A 24,761-nucleotide genomic window follows, 5' to 3' on the forward strand; every position below is an offset into this window, starting at 1 on the left:
AAAAGGGCTGAAAGACAATCTGCATGAACGGGGCAATGACCCAATATATTTTCCTTAGTTTACTTTATAAACGTAAGGAAATATATACATGCACTTTTTATTTTTGCTTCTAAAATTGTAACTTTTTCCTTCAGCAGATGTATTAATTTCTCACCATGTATTTACTTGTCCTTCTCTCACCCCACCAGGCCTGCAGTAAGTATTTGGAGTGTCTCTACACTTGATCGCTACTCTTGGATAACACTGGACTAGTAAATAAACTGGGTCTGCTAAACCGAGTAGTTAACTACGAATAAACTGATGTGGAGAAAAAGCCTACTGGTGTCAGGTGCATTAGGCATCTCGTTATTGGTGCATTATATAATGTAGGATCACCTGTGTAGAATATGACCAACAAGCAAAATCTGGATCCAGTAATAAACAACGTGTAACTGGTCAAATAGAGACTGAAACTACATTGCGGAACGCCATGCATGTAGAAAAGGTGGAACGAGTCCTCCAACTATAGGACTTCATCAGTGAGATTGGAACTGCAAAAGTGAATTTTGAGATCATACAGAACGCTTTCGAATCAATGATGTGACAATACTCGCTGTGTCTCACTACCTGACTGAGAGCCCAGAAGAAGTCCGTGAGGACGAAACGTGTTGGCTACGGTTCTTAATAGAATATGAAAAGAAGATAATGAATAATGGATTCCAAATCTAACGTGCCAGATTGCTGTTATGCACTAAAAAAGCATGTATTGAATGTGTATTATTTGAAGAAACTTTCTTGAAATATCATTTAGTCCAAGTGATAGGATATACATATTTTAGGGTGCTGAACCATTGCAGATTGATTTTGAAACTGGAACTTCACTAATGTGTTACGGAAATTAAGATACAAATGTGACTGACCTCTTCGGATAATCAGACAAAATGAGCAAAATTTAATATTTGATTAAATATGCTCATGTAGTTAGTATAAGAAACTCAGACATAAAAGGTTTGCCTATTAAGTGAGCTGGAATCTGAAAGTGTGGCGATGTAGTTTATGTAAATATTGTAGCAAGTGCATTGGAGAATAGAAAAACATGCTTCAAATGGACCTCACATGGCCTTAGTTGTGCTTGTAAACCCTGCTCTTCTGCATAAAACAATGCTGTTTTAACACACGCACTGTGTGAATGCGTGCAGCTCCTGCTCTGGCCCTATCCATACACAATCCCTGTACACTCCGCCTAGAGCTCCTGGACTTGCCCTGCTAAGGGTGTTAGCGTAATGGTCGCAGCTGACCGTGTTTAAAAAGAAATGCCCTCTCCTATAGAATCAGGTCCCACAGAAACTCCAAACCGGCGTCAAGACTGGGACTCATGGCAGTGAAGGAATCGGTGGGCAATCCAAGTCCTCTCTTTTGACCCAAAGGCTCCATGTCAACCAGCCTTGATCTTTATGTCCCATCGCTGCTGCCCGCCTTAATGCATGCTGCGGTCCCAGCGCAGAGCTGTGTACTATTGTTGACTGCCAGCGCCAACTACTTCAATCCTGATTCTGCTTTCATGTTGTTTCTACTAGTGAACAGCATAACAGCAGCACCCAGATTGGGTGAGGCAGGCAGACACGGCGCTCATGTAGTGACTAGGAGGCCTGATCTGATTTCTTCAGGCTCATAGGCCACTGCAGATTACGAAGTATGCATATCAGATTCGCCGTGGGAAACAGAAAAAAACCAAATTGACATGCGCAATTCATTTCACTGCGATGTGCAGGGTGTCTGCCAGTCATCCTGCGTTAACAGCCCACAGTATGTAATTGATGCCGGTGCGGTGATAGAAGTCACGGCCGGGCCATAAATGAATTGCTTAAAACTGGAAATATAGGGGGCGTGGCTAGGCAGGCCAACATGGTGGACGTAGCCTGATCGAGCTCCGTCCATCCACACTGTAATCCACCCCAAATCCTACCTTGATCCTGCCCAGAGACGTCTCACATCGATGTGACGGCTGCCCCTACGTCCTGGTACCGAGACACTACTCCCGATGAGGCGGTGAGCTGCGCTGTGGCTGCCGATTCCTGATGTCCCCACCTGGTTCACTATGGCCTGCTTTCTTCGCAGCGGCCTGACCTGAAGAGGAGGCGGTGAGCTGCGCTGTGGCTGCCGATTCCTGACGTCCCCGCCTGGTGCACTATGGCCTGCTTTCCTCGTAGTGGCCCGACCGGAGCCTCTGGGTTATAGCTGCGGGGGCTGGCTTCAGCCTGAAGGGGGTTGCGACAAGGTCCGCTGCCGGGCATCCTGTGCCACTTGTGGAGGCCGGTGCCAGAGAGCCTGAACCGGAGAGGTGATGCTGCGGTCCCCCCTGTTTCTCGGAGTCGCCGTCTTCCCCGCGTGGGGCGGAGTACATGGGGGAGCAGATCCCTGGAGTCTGTCCGGGTCCCGGAAGGTAGAGACACACCTGAGAGGACCAAGGGCTGACTGGTGCCCTCTAGATTATCCTGCTGCGGCTCGATCGATGGGGACAGTGCGCCCCGGCCCTGGTGGATTGGACCACACACGGCTGGTGCTTGACGGCGCTGAAGCCGGGTCGCGGACTCAAGAGGTGAGCGGGAGGCCCGCGCCCTGTGACGCCTCGGTGACTGCTGCTTCAGCCCTCCCCTCCCTCCTTCTCAGATCTTTGGGATTCCCTTCCCTGCGACGGCCTGCGTTGGAACTGCCGGTGCGTGGGAGCGCATCGGGGCCTGCCTCGGACTGCCCACAGATTCCAGCGGTGGGGACGGTGGCCTCTTGGTTGCACCGGCTGCCCTAGGCACGTGATGCGCAAGTGCCAGTAGTGATTTGCGAGGGCCCCCACTGGTTTTCCTGCTCTGTTGCCAGGCCCATGTGAGGCCTCCCTGGTGGGGGGCGACTGGCACTTTGTGTGAGGCCCTGGAGGACTGCAGCCGGGCCTGGGACAGATCGAGGCATAGAGACCGGCGTGCTGATCCTTTCCCCTTACTGGTGAGTGCGGCTGGCATTCGCCTGCTCGGTGCGGACCTCGGGGGTCTTCCTCCTGCAGCTAGTGGTGTGGCTCGGTGGCTCGGATATCAGAGTACGTGTGCCATCATAGCGCGCTCAACGATTGGGGTCAACACTATCTTCTGACCGGCAGGTCGCCTTGGGAGCTGTGTGGGAACTCATCCTTATTGACACTGCTGGGCTAAAGACCTGGGCCGAACCCTCCATCGTGTCATAGTCTCCTCTCGCACCCGGGTCTACTAGAGATGGGCAAGGGCAGGCACGGGGCCCTGGCCCCAAATAGGGCACCATTGATCAATTTACAACACCCGGAGGGCCCACGGGAGGAGATGGTGGCCCTGCTGCACCCGACAAAGCGGCCCTCCTGGCAGCAATTAATCATGCCAGAGACACTCTATGCCAAAATTGGCGTGGTGGGGATTGAAGTTTCCTTCCTACGCCAAGATCTTCGTACGGCTGTAGACCGGATTGCTGAGACCCAGGTCTCGACGGTAGAGGACACAGTGTCATCCCTCCCAAAAAAAGTGAATAAGCTCACCGTGGTGTCGCAGGAGCTGGCCTCCAGAGTGGAGGAGGCGGAGGGACACGCACGGCGCAACAATCTACGCTTTGTGGGCCTGCGGGAGGGATGCGAAGATAGATCGATGACCAACTTAATCGCCAAATGGCTCACAGACATCTTTATATCCTGTCTATGTCCTTTGTAGTGGAACGGGCCCATCGAGCTTGGACATAAAAGCGTCCTCCAGGGGCGGTCCTGAGGTCGGTCATCGCCAAGATTCGGAACTATGCTGACCGTGATGCGATCTTGCGGTTCGACAGAACACATAAAGATGGCCTTCAGTATTATTCCCACCCCATCATGGTGTTCCCAGACTATACGCGCCTGGTTCAGCAACAGCGCCAATCCTTCACGGCTGCGAAGCGCAGGCTACGCGAGCTGAACATGCAATATATGTTGCTATATCCAGCCAGGATGCGGGTGATTTACAACTCCAAATCCTTTTACCCCTGAGGCTGTTTTTGCATGGACTGATGAACGCCCACAGCTATGACCCAACTCTCCCCCAGTAGTGGACTCGGACTCCTCATGCACTCAACGCCCGCGGCGCACTTAATGCAAAAAAAAAAAAAAAAAAAAACATGGCTCTGGGTCCAGCAGAAGATCGGCAAGTTCGGAGCGGCCACATGGATGACTGGGAAGTCGTGTGTACATCTTAATTGCAAGTTGACTTGGGGGTCGTCTATATAGTAACTTTTTCCTATTGGCCTTCCCTGGGCGATGATCCGGGAGAGGGATTTTCTCCTCTTAAATGCAAGTTGACTTGAGGGCTGGGTTATATAGTAACCATTTATTCTCAGTCTCTGCTGGGCGGGTGTGGGGTATGGCCATGGGGTTGCAAGGCCACAGATTCAGTGCCCCCCCCCCCCCCTTGTTGGGTATGTTTATAGGGTGGGAAGGGATTCATTGGTGTGGGTGCGGGGGTATCCTACATTACACACCGCGACAGATACTCCTATTTTTGGGCAGTGTCGGTGGGGGGGTGATGGAAATATGGTTTTGTTGTATTTGTAGTAATATGTTTTTTTCCACAGACAGGTCATGCTCTCCTTCCTCCTTTTGATGCGTTTGTTACCCTAAGGGGTGTTAGTATCAGGTGAGGCTACATCGGTTGGGGACTTAACGGTGGTCTCTTGGAACGTCAGGGGCCTTCTTAGCAAGGTGAAACGTGGTGCAATCTTACACCAGGCCAAAAGGTGCGGGGCCAATATCCTATTATTACAGGAAACCCATTATTAAGCACCAAGACGCCCTGTCTAGCTCGATTTGGCTTTAATCATGTGTATCACGCCGGCTTTGTTCGGGGATCCAGGGGGGTGGCTATCCTCATCCATCGTAGGGTCCCCTTCCAATACATTACACATCAGGCGGATTTGGGTGGTAGATTCCTTTTCGTTACATGCACGTTATCAGTGAAGCGGGTCACCACAGGCAGTATATATGCGCCCCCTCCATTAGGGACTGCATTTATCGACAAACTAGTCGCAACCTGGGGCGAGGTGCACGAGAATTTGACACTGTTGGGGGGCGACTGGAATGACACCATGTGTCCACTGGATCGTCAGCGCAGTCCAGTCAGTGCATCCCTACCAGGCCAGACAAAATTGCATACCCTGGCCAGTACCCTGGGGTGGGCTGACATATGGCGCGAATATCATCCCTCCGAACTAAATTTTACCCATCTCTCCATGGCACACGGCTCACAATCGCGGCTAGACTATTTCTTCACTCCGCGGATACACTTGCACAGATTCTCTCATATTACTCATATGCCCCGGGGGCTTTCTGATCACTCACCGCTGCGATTACATTTTCATACTCTCTCCCGTAAACTCCCCTTCCGGTGGCGGATGTCACCATGGCACCTTCGAGACCCGGCATACCAAGATATGCTGCACACCGCAGTTAACACATACATTGAGGAGAACGGCCCCACAGCCCCCTCCCGGACTACTCTATTGAAGCCCTAAAACCGACGGTTCGCGGGGTTGAGATCAGTTATCGCACAAATGAAAAAGCGAGCGCAGCGGGACCAGTTGGAAGCTTTAGAGACATGTCAAGCGTCACTCGCTTTGCAACTCAATACTGACCCTAGTCCAGTTCTTCGCCGGAACCTGCTGCAGGCACAGCGGGACCTTCTGCAGCACCTCATGGGTGAAGCGAAAGATATGGGAGGCTTCCCAACACCGAATTTATCACTGGGGCGATAAGTCCAGTAAGATGCTCCATAGACTTTGCAGAGCGTATACGTCTCCGGCAGTAGTCCCCGCCATCCGTGGCACCGATGGGTCCCTCCACACAACACCGCAAGATGTCGCTGCGGAATTCACCAGGCAATTTACTGCACTCTATAACAGGCAGGAACATATTTCACTGGAGCCGATTGCAGAGTTTCTGGTGGATATCCCTCTGTCGGCTCCCCGATCACCTCTGGGAATGACTGGACGCTCCCATTACCAAGGAAGAACTCACTGGGGCTCTTAATGCCCTCCATCCCGGCCGCACTCCCGGGCCCAACGGGTTCCCAATTGAATTCCTCAGGCCCAATATACACACGCTGGGGCCCCATCTATTGGCTACAATACAAGAGGCTGCGGAATCTACCATCTTGCCTAGGGACTGGCGGCACGCGGAAATTGAACTGTTTCATAAGCCTGGCCGGCCTTCGGAGGACCCTTCCTCATACAGCCCCATCTCCCTCAAATTTTGAACCAAAATTGCTGGGGAAGGTGTTGGCCGATCGCCTGCGCAGCTGCATCAGTGACTTGATCCACACAGATCAATCAGGCTTTATGCCACACAGGGCTACTCGACATAATATCAGACGGGTACACAATGCCATGGCGGCAGCCCCGACATTGGTTCGACCAGCTGCTTTACTTCTCGCCGACATAGATAAGGCGTTTGACTCCCTGAGTTGGGTGCATCTATTTCAGCTCCTTGAGGCAAAAAACTTGGGGCCTCGTTTCGCGGCCTATGTGCGATTGTTATATACGGAGCTGACTGCGTCGGTCCGAGTTGCGGGATACCATTCACAGCCCTTTTTTTATCCAGCGGGGCACCAGACAGGGTTGCCCCCTGTCCCCGCTATGATTTGCTCTCGCGATAGAGCCCCTGGCGGTGTGGGTTAGGAGCGATCCGGTCCTTCGGGGGTTCGACTGGTCCCAGTGGCATTCAGACCATATAGCTTTGTATGCGGACGATGTCCTCTTTTTCATGACCGATCCTTGGAACTCTGGCCCTCGTATACTTGAAATCCTTAGGGTTTTTGGAGGTTCCTCGGGCCTCCATGCCAACCCCGCCAAATCTATTCTATTTCCTGTGTGCGGACATCAAGGACGCGACACCTGGGCATCGCAGCTTTCCCGGGCGACGGAGGGATTCAAGTATCTTGGCATATATGTTTCCCCTTGTCCGAAATATCTCCCCTTTGACGGCTAGTCTTCATAACGGAACCTCTGTGTGGTCCTCTCTCCCTCTTTCTCTGAACGCGCTCTCAGCCATTTTTAAAATGGTATCACTGCCCCCTATTTTATATAGTCTCCAGAATTACCCATACCAGATTCCACGTACATGGTTCGCACAAGTAGCAGCCATACGAAATAAATTCATGTGGAATGGCGGGGCGGTCAGAGTGGCGCTTCGCACATGTACACAATCCACATATTGCGGCGGGATCGCCGCAGTGGATATTTATGCTTATTATGTAGCATCTCATGTGATGGTAATAAACGAATGGTTGTACTGCTCCCCCACAGATCCCGCATATTCGGCAGAACATGCTGCTATGGATCAGGTCCCGCTCCTTCATTTATTATACAGCACAGTTCGCCTCGATGACTTACCTCCGGCCGGTAGAGTGGTGTTACAGCTCTGGCTCGCCAAGACCCGACAGATGGGATGGAAGGGGACGCTTACTCAAATGACCCCCTTATGGCAGGGCACATATCTCCGCGCCGTAGCAGCATTAATGGGGTTCAAAGGGTGGGACCGTGTCGGGATTTCGACTCTTGGCGATGTAATGGGCGGCACCACCATGAAATCCTTTCAGCAATTACAGACCGATTTTGATTTACATAAAACGCAATTCTATAAGTTAATTCAACTGACACGCACTTCGTCCCCAGATCCACACATTAGAATCCCTCCCCGAGTTTCACCCATTGGAGGGGCGACTGCTTACAGGGGATCTAGGACCTCACAAGATCAAATAGGTCCATCACACACTGACAACCCATTCACCCACCACACTGGACAATACAAGGCATGCTTGGCAAACAGACATACCTGACCTCACTGACGATGGTTGGGCCGAAGCCATCACCAGCCCTAGGTGTGCAGCGGTGTCCATGCGCTTTCGGCTTATCCAATTTAAATATCTACACTGCGCATATTACACTAGGGTAAGTCTGTGGCGGATAAGGGTTATTCAGTCCCCTGTATGCCTGAGATGTGGTGGGGAAGAGGGGACCTTCCTACACACGGTTTGGAGCTGCTCGGCGTTACAGCCATTTTGGCGCAGAATTCGCTCGAGTCTCCATGAGGTGCTGTCCTGGGATCTCCCGCTCGACCCCCGCCTTTTCTTGTTACATTCCACGGATGATATAGGGGGCAATAGGTATAAACAACACCTCTTGTTTTTAGCTCTCGCAGTGGCCAAAAGAGATGTAGCCCAAATGTGAAAGGCGACATCACCCCCGGCCCTGGGTAAATGGAAAACTGAACTGGACAAATGTATGGGGGCTGAGATTGCTGCTTTCGAGGCCCGTGGATGCCCCGCTAAACACCGCAAAATATGGACCAGATGGGCGGATTATCGCGGTATTGACCTTCCCCCCGCCTGAGAATTGTTTCATTGTGTTGTTTTGTATCGGTATACCCCCAATGAGCGTTTTTCTTTTTTAAAATATGTGTAAGCAGTATATTAAATGTGGCACACTATGATGATTGCACCGTTTGTACAAATTTGGAGACCGGAACCTGTCTATAAGTTTATGGTTTATGACACCTACGTATTTGGTAGGTGTTATTTGTCAGAAATATGGTTATTGATACAACTTAAACCTATATCGCGGTGGCAAAGGTGGGCCTGTGACCCCTATAAATTGCAAGATAACAAATTTAAAAAAAAAAAAAAACTGAAAATATTTTGTATGTGACAGATGGTGCACCCAGGGGGGGAGGGGGGGGGGGGGGGGGGGGGGGGGGGGACACCCTGGCGCTCCTGTGGACGGTCCACCCTGCCTGTGAGATTCTAGGTGCCTCCGCTGAGGGACTTTACAAGCGTACTCCTGTGGGGACTTAAAGGACTAAAGTCAGAAGGTAAAATCTTTGACCAGGACAAAGCTGGTTAGTGTCACCGACCCGTGCTCCATCACAGTCACCATCAAGTTACACCTAGGCCCTCTTATACAGCAACCATCGACTATCATTGACGCTTTGTGATTCCTGCAACCATCTCTACTTAAAGACTTTAAAATTCATATTTCTGGTTCCCAATATTGGATTTTGTTTATCAAACTATACAATATTCTTCTTTTTGAGAATTTTTATTGTTTTGCATTTCAACTTTATTACAGTTTTAGTACTGCATACATACTTAACACACTGCCTCCAAGTTAAGCCTGTCTGTTCTGTGCAATAGCTACCAGGGAGGTGGAATTAGGATAATTTAGCAACTTTAAGGGTTCACCCTGACAAGATCTGAGATTATTACTTGAGGTGGGTACTTATCCCTTTCAACTAATAACCCAATTTCTTACAGAACTGTAGTGTTTTGCAAAGCATGGCCTTTAAATGCTTTTTCTTATTCTCTTACATCTCATCACATTAAGTCGCCGCCATCCTGGGAAAATATTTCTCATTTCATTTTACAATACGAGGCTTTCTTAAAAATCTGGATGTGGTTCAATTGTCTTAGAAATGTATATAAAACTACTTAATTACACACAAAGGTGAGAGCATTTAGACTTTCAATAGAAATGGTTAACAAGTACATATTACAAAGAAGACAGGTCTTCTCTGTCAGGTAGCTTCTGGTTTTTCTAGAATACTTTTGCTGCCTTGTACTGTAACATCCCCTCTTCATCGTACCCCTAAAATGTACATTACGTTTTATATCTATTGATTATAAACAGCAATAATTTAGTAATTCATTGTTACCACGTAGCTCGACTACATTAGTTCAGTCTAGAAAAGTAGACCAAACATGGGAACACACTGCAAGACAGTAATGGAAATACTGTATATTTTAACACTTCTGGCTCAGTGCCACAACAATTAATTTGCCCACTGATCCACCCATGCATGTGGTTCTAAAAAAAAAAAAAAAAATACCATCCTTTTAGTGAGACAGTACAATTGGTCACCTTAAACAACTTAAATGTTTTTTTTGTAGAGCGCATAGCTACCCAGGACCGGGCTTCCCAGAGTTAGTAGGACCCAGTAAGACATACACAATTTTCGTTCAACAGATGTGATTTCAGCTGTTTCCTAAAGCTCAACCTATTTGTATTTGCTCTGAGCGCAAGGCTGAGTGAGTTCCATACTTTTGCAATCTGATATTCAAAGGAGCGGCCTCCACCTCTTGCTCTCCTGATTCTGGGGACCATTAATGGGGAGAGGTCATTAGATCTCAGCTCTGCCACCTTTGTAAGGGATAATGAGAAGCTGAAGTATATGGTCGCTGGTTGTATGTTTTAGCGAGTGAACAATACATAAAGCTTTAAATTGTGTTCTTCGGCTATTGGCAGTCAGTGAAGGTTGGCAAGGGCAGGATGCATGGATTCCCGTTTAGAAAGACCCAACACAAGACGGGCCGCTGCGTTCTGAATACGTTTTTTTTTTTTATGACATAAGAGGGACTTCCTATGAAAAGGGAATTCCCATAGTCCAGGCGTGATAACATAAACCCTTGGATGATTATCCTTCTGCTTTCCATGGGGAGCCACTTAGTTGTTTTCCTAAGAACTCTAAAAAGGCCAAAGCATGTTCCTATCACTTTCCAGACCTGTGAGGCCATGGCCAAATCTTTGTCAAAAATCACCCCAAGGATTTTGACTTCAGGGTTAGGGAGGGGACGCACCCCTAGGACGGATGGCCACAAAAGCTGATCCTATAGGGAAGGATTGTTTCCTACGACCATAACCTCTGTGTTGCCCCAATGTAATTTGAGGCAACTGGCCACCATCCAGCTAGAAACTCCTCCGCCCAATCCTATAATAGTTCCAGTTGGGGGATTAACAGAGAAATCAGAGTCCTCTAATAGCGACAAATATATGCCTAACTTTTCCCAAGAAGTAGCTGGCCAGTTCTTCACATCGTACTTGAGGAGGAGGACCCATTTCGGTGACCTTGGGTTTTAAGAATGAATTTACAATACAATACATTTCTAGTAGGCTGGGAGGAGTGATTGATTCTATCCGCAACATCTTTTTACCTAGCTTTGCGGATCGCATGCTGGTACTTCTTTAAAGCTTTCCTGTAAATTGTTTTCCATCATCATATTGAGTTCTCCATATCCTCTTACAATTGTTTTGGAGTTCCTTTAGCTCTGAAGAGAACCTTATTGCACAAGTTCTGGCTTGGGAACGTTTGCCTACTTTCATGGGTATTAACTTGTCCAATGTCGAATTTATCCACTCCCTGGATGTAGAATAAGAGGTAGAAACATAGCCTTCCAGACTTGGGATAGTGTTGGCAAGAGCCATCTCTCAGCTCTTAACATCCAACTTAGACCATTGTCTGGGTGGATGTGTCAGAGCTGGTTACTTTTTTTCCAGGGAATATAGAACTGCACCATTAGATGATCTGTCCATATTACTGGCAAGGTAGAGTCCACCTTCATGTTAGGCATGTTTGAATAGATTGGATCCAAGATTTAACTTTTAACATGGGTGGGAGAGAGGAACTGTTGAGAAAGCTGTATTGCTAATAGGTGTGTAGATGATGTGTCATCTATGTGAATGTTCCAAGTCCCCCAGCAGCATGCAATTTGCTGACTGAAGGCTATATGTTGCTACTATCACGGATATGAACTGAACAAAATCCGCAGCTGACCCTGGTGGTCTACATAAAAGCAAGCCGGTAAAGGTCAACAAGTCCAATAACTTAATTGGGAAAAGTAGGTTTTCAACACCTGCAATCTCCAAAGGGGAAGCTTGGCACCCAATTGTTTCCTTAAAAACAATAGCAACTTCTCCACCTTTTTTCCCCCAACCTGGTCATTCCTTACCATAGCGTACCTGGGAGAGAGTGCAATCACTATATCTGCCCAACTGTTCTCTGATAACCAAGTTTCCGTCAGGAAGAGAACTTCAGGCTGCTCCTCCTCCAAGTGAATAAATATCTCCAGCTTATGCTAAGGGGGGGTTTAGTAGTAGTATTTAACTACAAGCGGCAGGTTTTAAATTACTGAAATCCTGACAGCGGTTCAAGTTGACATAACATATCAAACAACACAAAATAATACAATCTAAGTCATACAAATCAATTAAGAAACAGAAAAAAAGTAAAGAGAAAGATAAATATGAAACCCATGTAAACAAAACATCAATTCATAGAAAATGTATTATTCATTTCATTAAAAATATTAAGACGGGGGGTGTGGCTAGCAGCCGACGAGCATGGCCGCTAGCTAAGAGAGTTCCCACATCCCCGCCGAATATCCTGCATTATCCTGGTCGTAGGGAGCTGTAAATTTGCTCCGAGATTGCGGCACAGCCTGTGCGACCAGCTGTGGGCGAAACGAAAGTGAGGAGAGCCCTACCTGATATGCTGCAAAGAGCCGAACGGACAAGGACGGAGGCTCCAATATGGCGGCGCCCAGGCAGGCGAAAGTGGGGCAGTGATTCCGGCAGCGCCTGCAAGCCGACACCTTATCTAGATAAGCTGTGGCCGGGAGTAGTGGAGGGGGGGGGGGGGGTCGGAGAAGGCGGCTGGCCTGGAGGAAACGGCTTGTGGGGTCTCCATCGTAGAAGCGACGGACTGAAGGTAACGGGGCAGATGTCCCGGGGCGAAGGCCATAAATTGAGGCCCCGGCTTTGAGGTTCTGATGGGCCTCGACCGGGCCTGGCCAGAAAGGGACTGTTTGCTGAACGGGGGAGAGCGGCAGGGAGAGGCGGAGTGTCCCAGGGGCAGAACCAACAATTTCCAATAGCAGTGCCTCACCCCCCCGCCTTCTCGAGTGGACTGGAACGTAGGCCTAGCGGAGGCACTGCGGATAGGGTAGCAGCTGCTGACATGATCCATGAAACCGGGGGTGTCCCAGAGGCTGCCTGAATAGCCTGGGAGGATATAGGACACAAGAGGGTTTCAGGGTGTGCATGACCACCACCACCACCACCACCACCACCTGAAGAGGCAAGTTCATTGTGCAGAGGGAGGAGACATCCCCCCGCACCTCCCATTTTAGTCAGAGGTGCCTTTAACCTCCGGAAAGAGAGCCAACCATCAAGAGATAGCTCTGGTCCAGGAGCAGCTGCATTGCCAGTAGGGATAGGCGACATCACCTCCAGGCCCAACCGCAGATATCGGGGAAGAGTAGGCGATTGGAGCACAGCTCCTTGAGGTCCCATCGATGTGGAATACCCACACACAGCGAGTGCCCTCACATGGAGAGGAGTCCTAAACACTAAGAACCGAAGAGAAGGGACCTTAGGGAAACCAGACAGGCCGACGGCGAGTTTGCTTGACTCGCTGGGTAGGCGGCGGGAACTACTGCAGCAGGCCCCGATTTTACAAAACAAGCTTGCCAAATTCGCCTGGAATAAAACAGGGGACGACCGAGAAGCGAATCAAACGGACAAAACAGAAACGCCATACGCCCCCAATCCGGGGTCGGAACCAACACTCCACAACGTCATGGCGCCCATAAGTGGAGTGTGTACCTCTCTGGACTCAGTTAACGTGGAGGTATCTCTAATCAGAGCGGACTTTCGAAAAGTGGACTAAAGGGTGAAGGACCTCAAAATTGTTCCGACAGCATTGCAGTCGGACACATCCCAGCTCCAAATGTAGGTGGCTGAATTGCAGCATAGACTGGAGCGAACGGCGCAGCAACTTGATGAATATGAAGGACGGGCCTGTCGCAATAACATGCGTATACTAGGCGTTCCGGAGCGGGCCGAGGGGCCAGCAGCCGACCTGTATGTAGAGGAATTGATGACCACACACCTACAACCAAAACCTTGTTGCGATACTTCTCAATAGAGAGGGCCCATAGGGTGCCAGGAGGTAGACCTAAACACACACCCCCCCCCCCCGACCCCTCATCGCCCATGTCTTCAATTATTGGGACAGAGATATACTGCAGACGGCAAGAGCCAGCCCGCCTCTGAGGATTGATAACAACGAAGTCACATAATTCCTGGACTTCACGGCCAGAGTACAAGCCCAGCGACGGAGCTTTAAGGCAGTGAAAAAAAGAGCTCCAGGAAGTGAACTACACCGTGCTGTTTCCGGCGAAGCTCAGGTTGGAATCTGACGGCAGGACATGGTTCTTCACATCGCCAGAGGAAGCGTGGGACTGGTTGGAGGGGTGGCGCAAGGTGGGGGGGCCAAAGAAGGGATCGTAATGGAGGACCCAGGCCAAAGAGGAGACACTTGGAGAACCCATCTGAAAGTGCAAATATCGCAGAAGTGGCGAGACTGTTGTAATGGTCTACGTACAAATGTGGTTGATTGGGGATTTAACTGTTGCATAAATTGTTTCAATTGCACCCCACTGAGGGAGAGACTCCCAAGACATTTTACAGGAACTGCCAATGGATAGGCCGCAACGGACAAGGTGTAATGTGCAACTAGCAGGGATGGGGGCTGGCTGAGCCCGAGTACTTCGGGATTTCAGGGGGGGGGGGGGCACTCTGACTAGTTGGGGAGTGGGTAGTTCTAAATCCACGGGCAGGGGGGCAGGGAAAGGAGGAGGGAGGGGTGTTCATTTTCTCAATGTTTGTTAGACTTGCTACGTGATAATTGTATATTGCAACGTACCGATGTTCTAGCCGGTTTCAGCAGCAGGGGAAATATGCAGAGGAAGGTTACTCGGGACCAGCTAGTATCGAATGCAGATTGTTCATTCTCATTGATTTACTGTATTGTAATTTTCACCATGGTATGAGATGGTGGATGAAAGAGATCGGTCCCTCTTTGTTCTAACCAGGAACGTGAACGGGATGGGAAACAAAATCAAGAGGGGTATTGTTCAACAGTATTTGAAGAGAATCTCCGGACCTTGTACTACTGCAAAAGACGCACTTGCTCTGGCATAAAAGCAAAGCCCTTACTAGGTGGGGGTACAAACTCCTAGTACATGCAGGCTACACCACAGGCTCCAGGGGAACAAACATCCTGGTTAAGAGAAGTACACCTCTTATTGTGCACCGTACGTGGGCGGACCCTGGGGGACGATTTGCAGTCTTGGAGGCCCAGTGGGAGGGGAGACCACTTAACGTGATCACTATATCTGCCGCCAGCATTGTGTCAAGAAGCCCTGGTAGACCTTGGTAGGATACTGACCGATCTTCCCGTGGGCACCTTAATCCTGGGAGGTGACTATAATATGACGATGGATGACACAGTTGATCAGCACCCACAGTGACTAGGAGCGAGATCGAAAGGGCTCATGGCGGACTTTACAACAGCGATGGGGCTGACTGATGTTGGGCGAGCGCTGCAGCTGACTGACACAATACACATATTTTTCCAATGCACACAGAAGTTTATCTCGTATCGATTATTTCCTAACACACACATCCTCATTAGGTAACTTTAGACACACCCCTAGTCCTGCCGAGTGGCATTTCGGATCATTCCCCGGTAAGGTTCGAATTCACACACTGGGAACGACAGCCACGCACCACGATTGTCCTAAATCCGTGGCTTCTGAAAATTCCTGACATAAAAGAGGAATTATGTATACAAACGGGCAACTATTTGAAAGAAAATTTGGGCTGGGTTGATTCGGCACAAACTATATGGGAGGCGTATAAAGTGGTCTTGAAAGGGCAAGTCTTGTCCTTAAAAACTGGGTATATTCAAAAGAAGTGCTGATTATTAGTTCAGGTGGATGAAGAACAACAACTGGAGTCTGACCATGCGAATAGCCCATCGGAAGACACTCTCCATCGCTTGGCTCTTAAACAAGAAGAATACAGGATTAAAACTAGAGAACATATGATGGCCAAACAACACGGAACACAGACTGTGTGAATTGGGTGACAGGGCCGGCAAAACTCTAGCATGGTTGGAGAAGCAGGGATGTGGAATTTAATAAAATATCTACTTGTCGATGGGGCAGATTGCTTCATAAATCTACTTGTCCTGTAAAAAAATCCACTAGTCCCTTTTGTTATATGTAATGCGGCGACAAATTATGGCAGCAATCTCATTATATAAGAGCTCTGATACAGCCTCTCTGATTATGCCAGGGCTCATACCATAGTAGGGTTTGAATACAAGCCATTCTTTTACATTGCCATGTTTCCGCAGATCTGCATACTGGGGCTGAAGGTAGTGGTATGCAATAGTTCCAGGGTCTGTGCAAACCTATTAACTTGCATGTTTTAAAGGTTTTCACTCTTTTCTAATATTTTCCCATACCGAGAAAGGTTGAAACTTTACTCCCGACAATGGCAGATGTGAAACTTCTTCCAGGGTTGGGGAAAAAATTTGTTGGCGGGAAAGTGAACTTGTAAACACTGAGATTTTCACGTGAGCAAATCTAGACATGCATATTTGCTCATGCTAAAATGCAGTTCACAAATATTTTCCAGGAGTACTATTTCTTAGCCTCCTCCTGTGTAAACTTGTTGAATTCCCAAAAGTTGGATATCTGCACGGACATATACCATGGGTGCACTTTTGAGACTTTCTTTAATAATTGGACCCCTAATTAGGTCTGGCATTAACCATGACCTTTTGTGTAAATTCTGTCTCTCTCTATCAACTGTTTTCATTGTGAGTGACGTCATTCTGCTCTTTCACAAGGAGCATATCAGCACACAACATAGTTTTGTTCAGTGCCACAAACTACTGTGGAAATGTATGCTTTTTGAGACCAAAAACAGTTATTGCTTTTGCTAATGTTTGTTATAATGGTGAGGACCCAGCAGCTCCCACACCAATAAGGTTTTACAAAAACCATGCCAAAACAAGTCACACATTGACAAAACCAAAAGGCTGACCACCAATTTAAGACTTACTGGCTTTGCCAATGCTGGTTTATTTTTATGTTTCCAGTAATCTTATTGAAACTGGTTACACTGATTTTCCATTATGAATCTTCTTTGGGTAATACTCGCATGCATCAACACATTTTACTAAATGATGCTGAAAAGAAATGGTACCTAAAAGTTTACAGTAGTTTAGCTAAAGGTTTTATTCCTACTTGCATTTTTTTGTGAACAATTTGTTTGAAAGCAAAGACTCCTCAATCTTGCTTTCAAGCTTATGCAAATATTTGCATTCAATCAGAGAGCATTAGGGAGCATTATATGCAGCATCGTATTGCTAAACTTTGAAAACGTGTGTGCACATTTTTATACTGGATACTGGAACCACTGTGAGTAGTGCAGTCCGAGCTTACAACATTTACTTAGAGCGCTTATCCTAATAATAAAGACTTTGCATTAATGAACCATATATACAGGTTTGAACAGCATTAACACATGGACACAAATATTACCTTAACTGCAGACAGTGCCCTTCTCTGATCCATAACGTGTTACTGCAATCTGGCAGCCAAAGGGTTTGTGTTGTAGGGGGCTGGGCCTACTTGTCCCAAGGACAAAATACACATTAAAACTTGTTGCCCCTGACCCCAAACAATATGTTCTGGGCGTCGGGCTAGAGGAATTCCCCATCCCCGAGAAGCGAGAACGGGGAACACGATGGGTACCTAGGTTAACACTGCCAAGTGGTGCGACACTTACTCATCCTAGGGACATAGCGGAGGAATTCGCTGGTCACTTCGAGAAGATATACTCCCCTCTACCGAATACACAGCAGAAGACTTTCGTCAACTCCTCTCGGACAGCGACTTGCCGACACTCTCGGAATCAGATAGGGATACCGTTGATGATGACTAGATTCAACGGGCCATTGGTCGAATCAGCTGGGGGGGGGGGGGGGGGGGGAAAAAAAAAAAGCGATGGGACCGAATGGCACTCCTGTCGAGTTTCTAAAAGTAACGGCCTCTCAAGTGGCCCCACACCTACCAGCTAGTTACAACGAAAGCTATGAGAAGGGACAGCTGCCTCAAGACCAGCGTCTGGCTACTATAGTAGTTAATTGCAAGCCAGGGAAGCCTGGGGACAGGTGTGACTCGTATAGGCCCATCTCGCTGATAAACGTAGAGGCTAAAATCCTAGCAAAAGTCCTGGCCATGCGACTAGTTGCAGTCATCTTCTCCCTAGTCCACCCTGATCAATCTAGCTTCATGCCAGGAAGAAACACAGCACTCAATACTCGTCATCTCCACAACGTGATGGCGCGCAGAGAATTCCTGGCAGAAGATGCAGTGGTGCTGTCGTTGGATGCCTCCATGGCATTCGACTCTATAGAATGGCCACACCTATTTGAGGTTTTAAACAGGATGGGATTTGGCCCCAAATTTCTGGGTCCGGGTTAAACTGCTCTATACCAATATACAGGGGCAAGTGAGAGTCGATAACTACACGTCCCGCGCATTCACGCTCGGAGAGGTACCCAACAGGGATGTCCTTTGTCTCCACTGATACTTTCTCTTATTCTGGAACCCCTTGCCGCGTGGATATGTCGTGACGCAATGGTAAGGAGGCTGAAATGGGTAGAGGGTCAGGAAGACCAAATATCCTTATATGCCGATAACATACTATTGTACTTTGCCTCCCCCTATAAATCCATACACGCTGTCCTAAATATATTTACAAACTTCGGAAAATATTCTGGATATGCAATTAATTGGAGCAAGTCGTATTGTTCGCGCTTAGTGGGCAGATCCCTCGTCTTCCAGTGAACTGTACAATAAAAGTGGCTAGAGAAGGGTTCCGATATTTGGGTATATTTGTAACGTCGGATCCGGCTCTTTTTCACAACCATAACCTAGCGACCCCGCTAGCCAGGCTACGAACTAATGTAAAGCACTGGCGGTCCCTGTCCCTAGTGGGCCGAGCCACCCTCTTCAAGATGCTGGCCTTTCCGCTCGTTTTCTACGTTCTTCAGAATTACCCAAACCGTGTCCCGGATGCATACTTCACAGCAGTGGAAAGTTTGGTCCGCACGCTGCTGTGGGATGATAGGGCCCACAGAGTGGCGCTGAAAAGCTACCAAAAAGTTGGTATGATGGGGTATAGCGCTACCTGACCTTAAGCTTTACTATTGGGCCGCACAACTGGTAGCTGTAAATCATTGGATATATCACCTCCCTAACGATCCAGACTACGCCCTGGACAGATACCAAGCAGACCGCTCGGGGTATCTAGGAGCCCTATATTAAAAAACCAGGAAGGGTAGATATTTTGGACCCACCTCGCACACACTAGGGATTTGGCACCACGTGAACTCTCGACTGGGCTGCCACCCTCACCAAGGCAACACCATTGCGGTACACCCAGAGATTAGGCATGCTATGTCACCAACCAGGGTTCGACAAATGGGACATGATAGGAATTTCAGCGGTGGGCGATTTGGTTAAAAAGGGTTCTATCTTAAATTTTGAGGAACTCCGGGGACATTACCAGATGGTTCAAGGGGAATTATTCAGGTACCTGCAAATACGACACGCCTTACAGACAGCTTTTCCAAATCTTAAAGATATACCAGAATCATCTCCATTAGAAGACCGATTGTTAGATGGGCCACTACACTCGAAAGCCATATCTTCAACATATAAAAAAACTATGTAACAATCTGCCCGACACCTTTAGTAAACTTAGAGAGCAGTGGCAGAAAGACTTGGGACCCATGGATGAGGAGGCAGCCGGCCCTAATGTCTCCCAGGGAAGCAGCCATCACACTTTGCTTTCGACTAATACAGCTTAGGATTTTACATCGGTCCTATATGACAGGGACCACCTTGGCTAAAATAGGCGCACGGCCTGGCGACCTCGGTCTGAAGGGCTGCCTACGACCTGCCACCTTCTATCACATTATCTGGGGTTGCCCTGCCGTCCAACGTGTGCGAGAGGAGGCCACAAATTACATTCAGACCGCACTGAGAAAAGAGGTGACTCTTGCACCACAGCTGAGACTACCAAATATCTGGGCAGCAACTGATCTTACGGAAATTGAACAACAGCTGTGACCCTGGGATACACACTAGTCAAGCGGGAACTGGCGAGAGGGTGTGGGGGGGGCTCCGCCTTCCACTCTAGTCTGGGCGAAAGAATTAGACAAGTGCATGATAGCGGAGAAGGAAGTATTTATAACCCGGGGGTGCCCCAAAAAAAATGGGACAGAAAATGGTCCAAATGGAATGCATATCGTGGAGACATATGTATATCCCCAATGATTGAGTTGGAAATACGCAGAAGTGAGAACAGAGATGTAATTGATTAATGTATACGCTTTGCTGACCCCTGCATAATATACAAAAGTATGAGTAACTGTACTATCCACTACTCTGTGTTGCATGTATGATTACTATTTAACTCAATAAAAAAAATTAAAAATAAATAAATAAAATATTAATTAAGACAGAGGACAATGAAGCTCAAGCACAGTACACGAACAATAAATAAACAATACAGTGTGTAATCAAAAAGGTGGCAAAGGGAAGGGTTTGTACATAAACAAAAGGGTTTGGGACAACACTAGAACACAATGCATAACAATGCGTTCTTCATCACTTGTCGGCCACATCAATGCGTCGACGTTTTGACCGCTGTTGACATTATCGGTCATCATCAGGACAAAACAATAACTACATGAGCGTCCAAAACATTTAAGTACGAATCTCTTCTGTTCTGGTAATAATTACAGCAGATTTGTGGTTTATAATTTACCAAGGACTGGTCGAGGAATGAATTAATTTAAATTGACGATATCATATAGGATGATCCACATAAAAATTTGGCAAATCAGACCGGAATTTCGTTAAAGAACAAAGTCCAAGTAATTGGCATTAGCCTGGTTTTACAGTTGGTACTCGCCACAAATTTGGGGACCCTTAGTTTACCACTGTATCACGTATACAAAAGATTGATACGTTAAGGCATGTTCCAAATAAATTAACCTCGAATTCCTCGTTCACAATTACAGCAGTGTTCCAAGCATAGCCCCACAATGAGCACTCACTCTGCACATTCGCAGGATCCAGAGGATGTTTACCCATCATGTTGGGCGAATGATTACATTTATTCAGAGCATCTGAAGAGTAACACAAAATATCTGATTTACAAGGGGCAGCGGCTCTGGCCAATGGCCCCTGGCACAGTCTGTGCACCTACTCGCTTGCCTTTGGCAGGGCCGTGCACCAGGCTGCATTAAATACTAGAGCAAGTGCTTGCCTAAATGTCTATACAAAGACGCGAGTGCTAAAAATAAAAAAAAACTACAAACGTTCCTGACAGAATTGGTAGTGCATTGAAGTTAAAACATCAGTTAAACAAATCATTCACTGTGTCCTAATCTTAAATTAATAATAAATACATTCTAAACCTCATCTCAAAAAAAAAAAAAAAAAAACCACACACACACACAAACAAACTGGTGACCAATTTGAGGTCCCTCTAGAACCCTAAAGTTCTAAACTCGATTTTGAAGGACCTGTAATTATGCGTACATATCAAAACTACTTATCAACGCATTTAAATTTTATTTTTTATTCTGAAGTTTTTTTGCATTTTACTTTTTGAAGGAATGGTAATTTATGCATATATAATTTTTCCCATAATACCATTTTCCTTTATATATGGAATCCACTGGCCATAGTAGTCTGTCAAACTGGGTGGTTTTCCTTAACGTGGCTTTAAAAACTGCACACGCTTTCTTACGCCATCATTCACCCAATCACCCTCTAATCAGACCTTCTCACTTGACCTAGTCTGCACTTTATTTTAATGTAGATGTACACACACACACTTACTTGTATATTTTATTTCTTACTTAGCTAAACACACAAGGAGCTTGTTTTGCAGAGCTACACAAAATTCAGGACCAATAAAAGCTCAAACTGAATTAAATATCGCAATGGCACAGGGCATTATCGTATTGCAATTTAGCCAACTTATTTAGTTACACTTTTTATAAACCACGCACATTATCCGAAGATGACAGCGCGCTGTACATTAGAAATATTTTGATGATGAACGTTTAGGTCATCCATCAGTGGACCCTTACTTCAACAAGTTGACACTAATGCCTGTCCCACTGCCACCTACGCCCCAATGGCACTCTAACCTTACAAAACCCATACCCCTCTAGTCCGTTGTGGTCCTTGCTCCTGGGCTCCGCCTCCCAGTTCCACGCTTTTCAACGAACCATTCTGCCGAGCAGACAGACACTCACTCACCAGTTCTTTCAGGTCCTCTTCGCTGAGCCCAGCATAACGATAGCGCTGCTGCTCGAACTCGTAGCGAGTGGTCTTGTCTACCACAGCCACACGGGCTGGCCTGAAGCTATCGGAGTGATGATTCCGACGAACGCCCAGAGCTCGGGCACTTCTGCGGCCGGCCAGGCATAGGAAGCACATGAGCCCGGCGGGGTAGGAGCCCATGCTGAGGACTCAGCCAGATTTAGCACGCAACTGCGTGGCTCACAAAGTCACACCTCCAACTTCAGAACTACGTTCCTTCTCTGCGCCGTGACGTGCAGCCAGATAACCGACGACCGGCGATAGGAGGCACGTGGGCTCTAATACCCAAGGCAAAATAAACAAGAGTCTTGTACCAACTTTCCCTGTCATAGAAAAAGGACTAGGCGACCGCCGGTATGTATGCGTAATCGTTGCGGCCATCTTGAAATGAAGTCACTCAAGTCTGCCTGGTCTGTGCAACCCAGCAAAGATGCAAAGGTATGATATTGCGTATGCGTGACATTTTCAGGATTTCAGTGTACATAAGAGTGACATTCAACGACCAAATGTGTGTCACTTAAAGTGAGCAAAAGTAAGCAGAAAGTCCATTACCCACCCACCTCACATCATCGCAGGATTTTACACCTCCTCTGACAACTAAAGCTGAGCTGCTTGTAGGACCATTGATGGAGCAAGGACTCGTATAAAAGAGACTTGCTCGGATGCAATCGTCTCATATAACTCGTAACACTGTATTCAAATCAAAACTTTCTTTATTCGGCCTTCCGAAGAAAGGTCTTAAAAGATACAAGTAAAATACATAATAAAATGTCACACAAAATCTCATCAATTTAAAATTCATCACAGACAAGAGTGATCACAGTGATTTCATTCACAAATTTAAAGTGGCAATGCATGCAAAGTATCTGGGTAAAGAGCATCAATTCAGTTTTTAACAGTCAGTTTGACAGTAAAATCAGATGAATAAAATCAACCTAGGTTCGGTCTATGTCGCATGGTATTCTGTAAGAAATTAGAAACAATGTAGACCAGCCCCTCCCCCTCCAGTGACTGTAAAAAGAGTAGAGCTGAGCGACAAGTACGAAAGCCCAAACGTTTTAATAAGGGGATTAGTAATTTTCTCCGTTGATCCATATAATATTTACAAAAAAGAATAGTATGGATTGTAGACTGGGAGGATCTCCCGTCACAAGGGCAAGGTGATAGTGTTTTAGCCCAATTATTTTTCAACAGAAAAACCACCAAACGATGGAAAAGATTCAGCCTAAACCTAACCAAAAGGAACAATTCATAAGAAGTAATACTATAAGTTAGGTAAGGCTGAATCCCAAATACCGTCTGGACTGTTAGACTATGCCTGACTGTTTGCTTCATAACCTCTGAGTTAAGTCGTAGGTCTTCAACATGATTGAAACAAAGTTTATAGAAAACCTTCCTCGTTAACTCCTGAATCAGAATAGGGTCGTGATAGTATTTTACTAACCCTAGATCAGTAAAAAAAAATTTGACATAGACTAACCATCTAGATCTATGTACATTATCAAGGGCCTTACAGTCTTGAATAATTTTTTGGGTGAAGACTGTTCTTTCTGATGACCAGATTCGGTGCCACAATAACAAAGGCTGGATTCTCGCCAGGTCTGTCACGTACGGAAGACCTAGTTCCAAATGGCAGGAATAATTTGCGGCTGTAGTTGGTAATGCGAGAAGGTATCTAAAAAAACCATTCTCTACTGCCTGAATGGGGCCCACAGCTGCATGGCCCCATACACCCGCTCCATATAAAGCCACTGAGATACATTTGGCTTTATAAATTTTGACCATTTCCACAGGTGCTTTTCTCCCGAGTTTCCTAGAGAAATTTACAAGTGCGGAAGTGGTTCTTACAAATTGGAGTTTTCTCACTTCAACTGCCGGTTTCCAGCTTAATTTTTCGTCGATCATGACGCCTAAATAGGGATATTTATCAGTGGTCGATAGTCTTTCCTTATTCAAGTAAATGGACCTGGTTTTATTTTTCTTGCCAACGCCCGCCTTCATAACAAAGGTTTTCCCAATATTGACTTTAAGGTCCAAACTGGCCATAAAAAGTGCATAGCTACTTAGGGCCCTCTGAAGTTCGTTTGGGGTACGGGCCAATATTACCGCATCGTCCGCACACAGGAGAGCCGGTATGCGGCGATTGGCTACCATAGGAAGGTCCTGAGCTCCTCTCAGCATCGCCCTCTCTAAACCATTAGTGTAAAGGGTGAATAGAAATGGAGCCAGGACACATCCTTGTCTAACGCCCTTCTCCACCCCAAACCACACAGTGAGTTCTCCACTGGTCCCATATCTAACCCTGGCAGTTGCGTCGGCATAAAGTTCCCTCATAAAGGTAACTGCAGTCCGATCCATCCCTAGATCTAATAAGATGGACCAGAGTTTAGAGTGACTAACGCAGTCAAACGCGGCTGACAGGTCTACATAAACCATGTAGAGTGCTCCAGCCTTGATATTTACATATTTATCGATCAGGAGTGATAAGTTCAAGGCTTGATCTATGGTCCCCAAACCTTCACGAAACCCATATTGTAGGTCGGATAAGATGTTATTTTCCTCTGCCCACTCCTGCAAACGATCAAGAATTATCCGCCCCATCATTTTCCCCGTGGAATCCAATAGGGAGATAGGGCGGTAGCAGGAAACTGAGCT

General features: G+C 47.2%; 1 protein-coding gene across 3 annotated transcripts in view; it reads right to left on the bottom strand.

The window, feature by feature from the left end:
* The window catches only part of NADK2 (NAD kinase 2, mitochondrial), a 690,519-nt gene extending 668,129 nt beyond the window's left edge, over positions 1 to 22,390 (bottom strand). For all 3 annotated transcript variants that reach the window (XM_085631046.1, XM_085631045.1, XM_085631044.1), the window contains exon 1: positions 22,044 to 22,390. In XM_085631046.1, the coding sequence (XP_085487172.1) occupies positions 22,044 to 22,247 (204 nt within the window). In that variant the 5' untranslated portion in view covers positions 22,248 to 22,390. The remainder of the gene's footprint in view (positions 1 to 22,043) is intronic.
* Positions 22,391 to 24,761: the final 2,371 nt, after the last annotated feature.

Source organism: Triturus cristatus, chromosome 2_1 (assembly GCF_964204655.1).
Source record: "Triturus cristatus chromosome 2_1, aTriCri1.1, whole genome shotgun sequence".
Taxonomy (NCBI): Eukaryota; Metazoa; Chordata; class Amphibia; order Caudata; family Salamandridae; genus Triturus; species Triturus cristatus.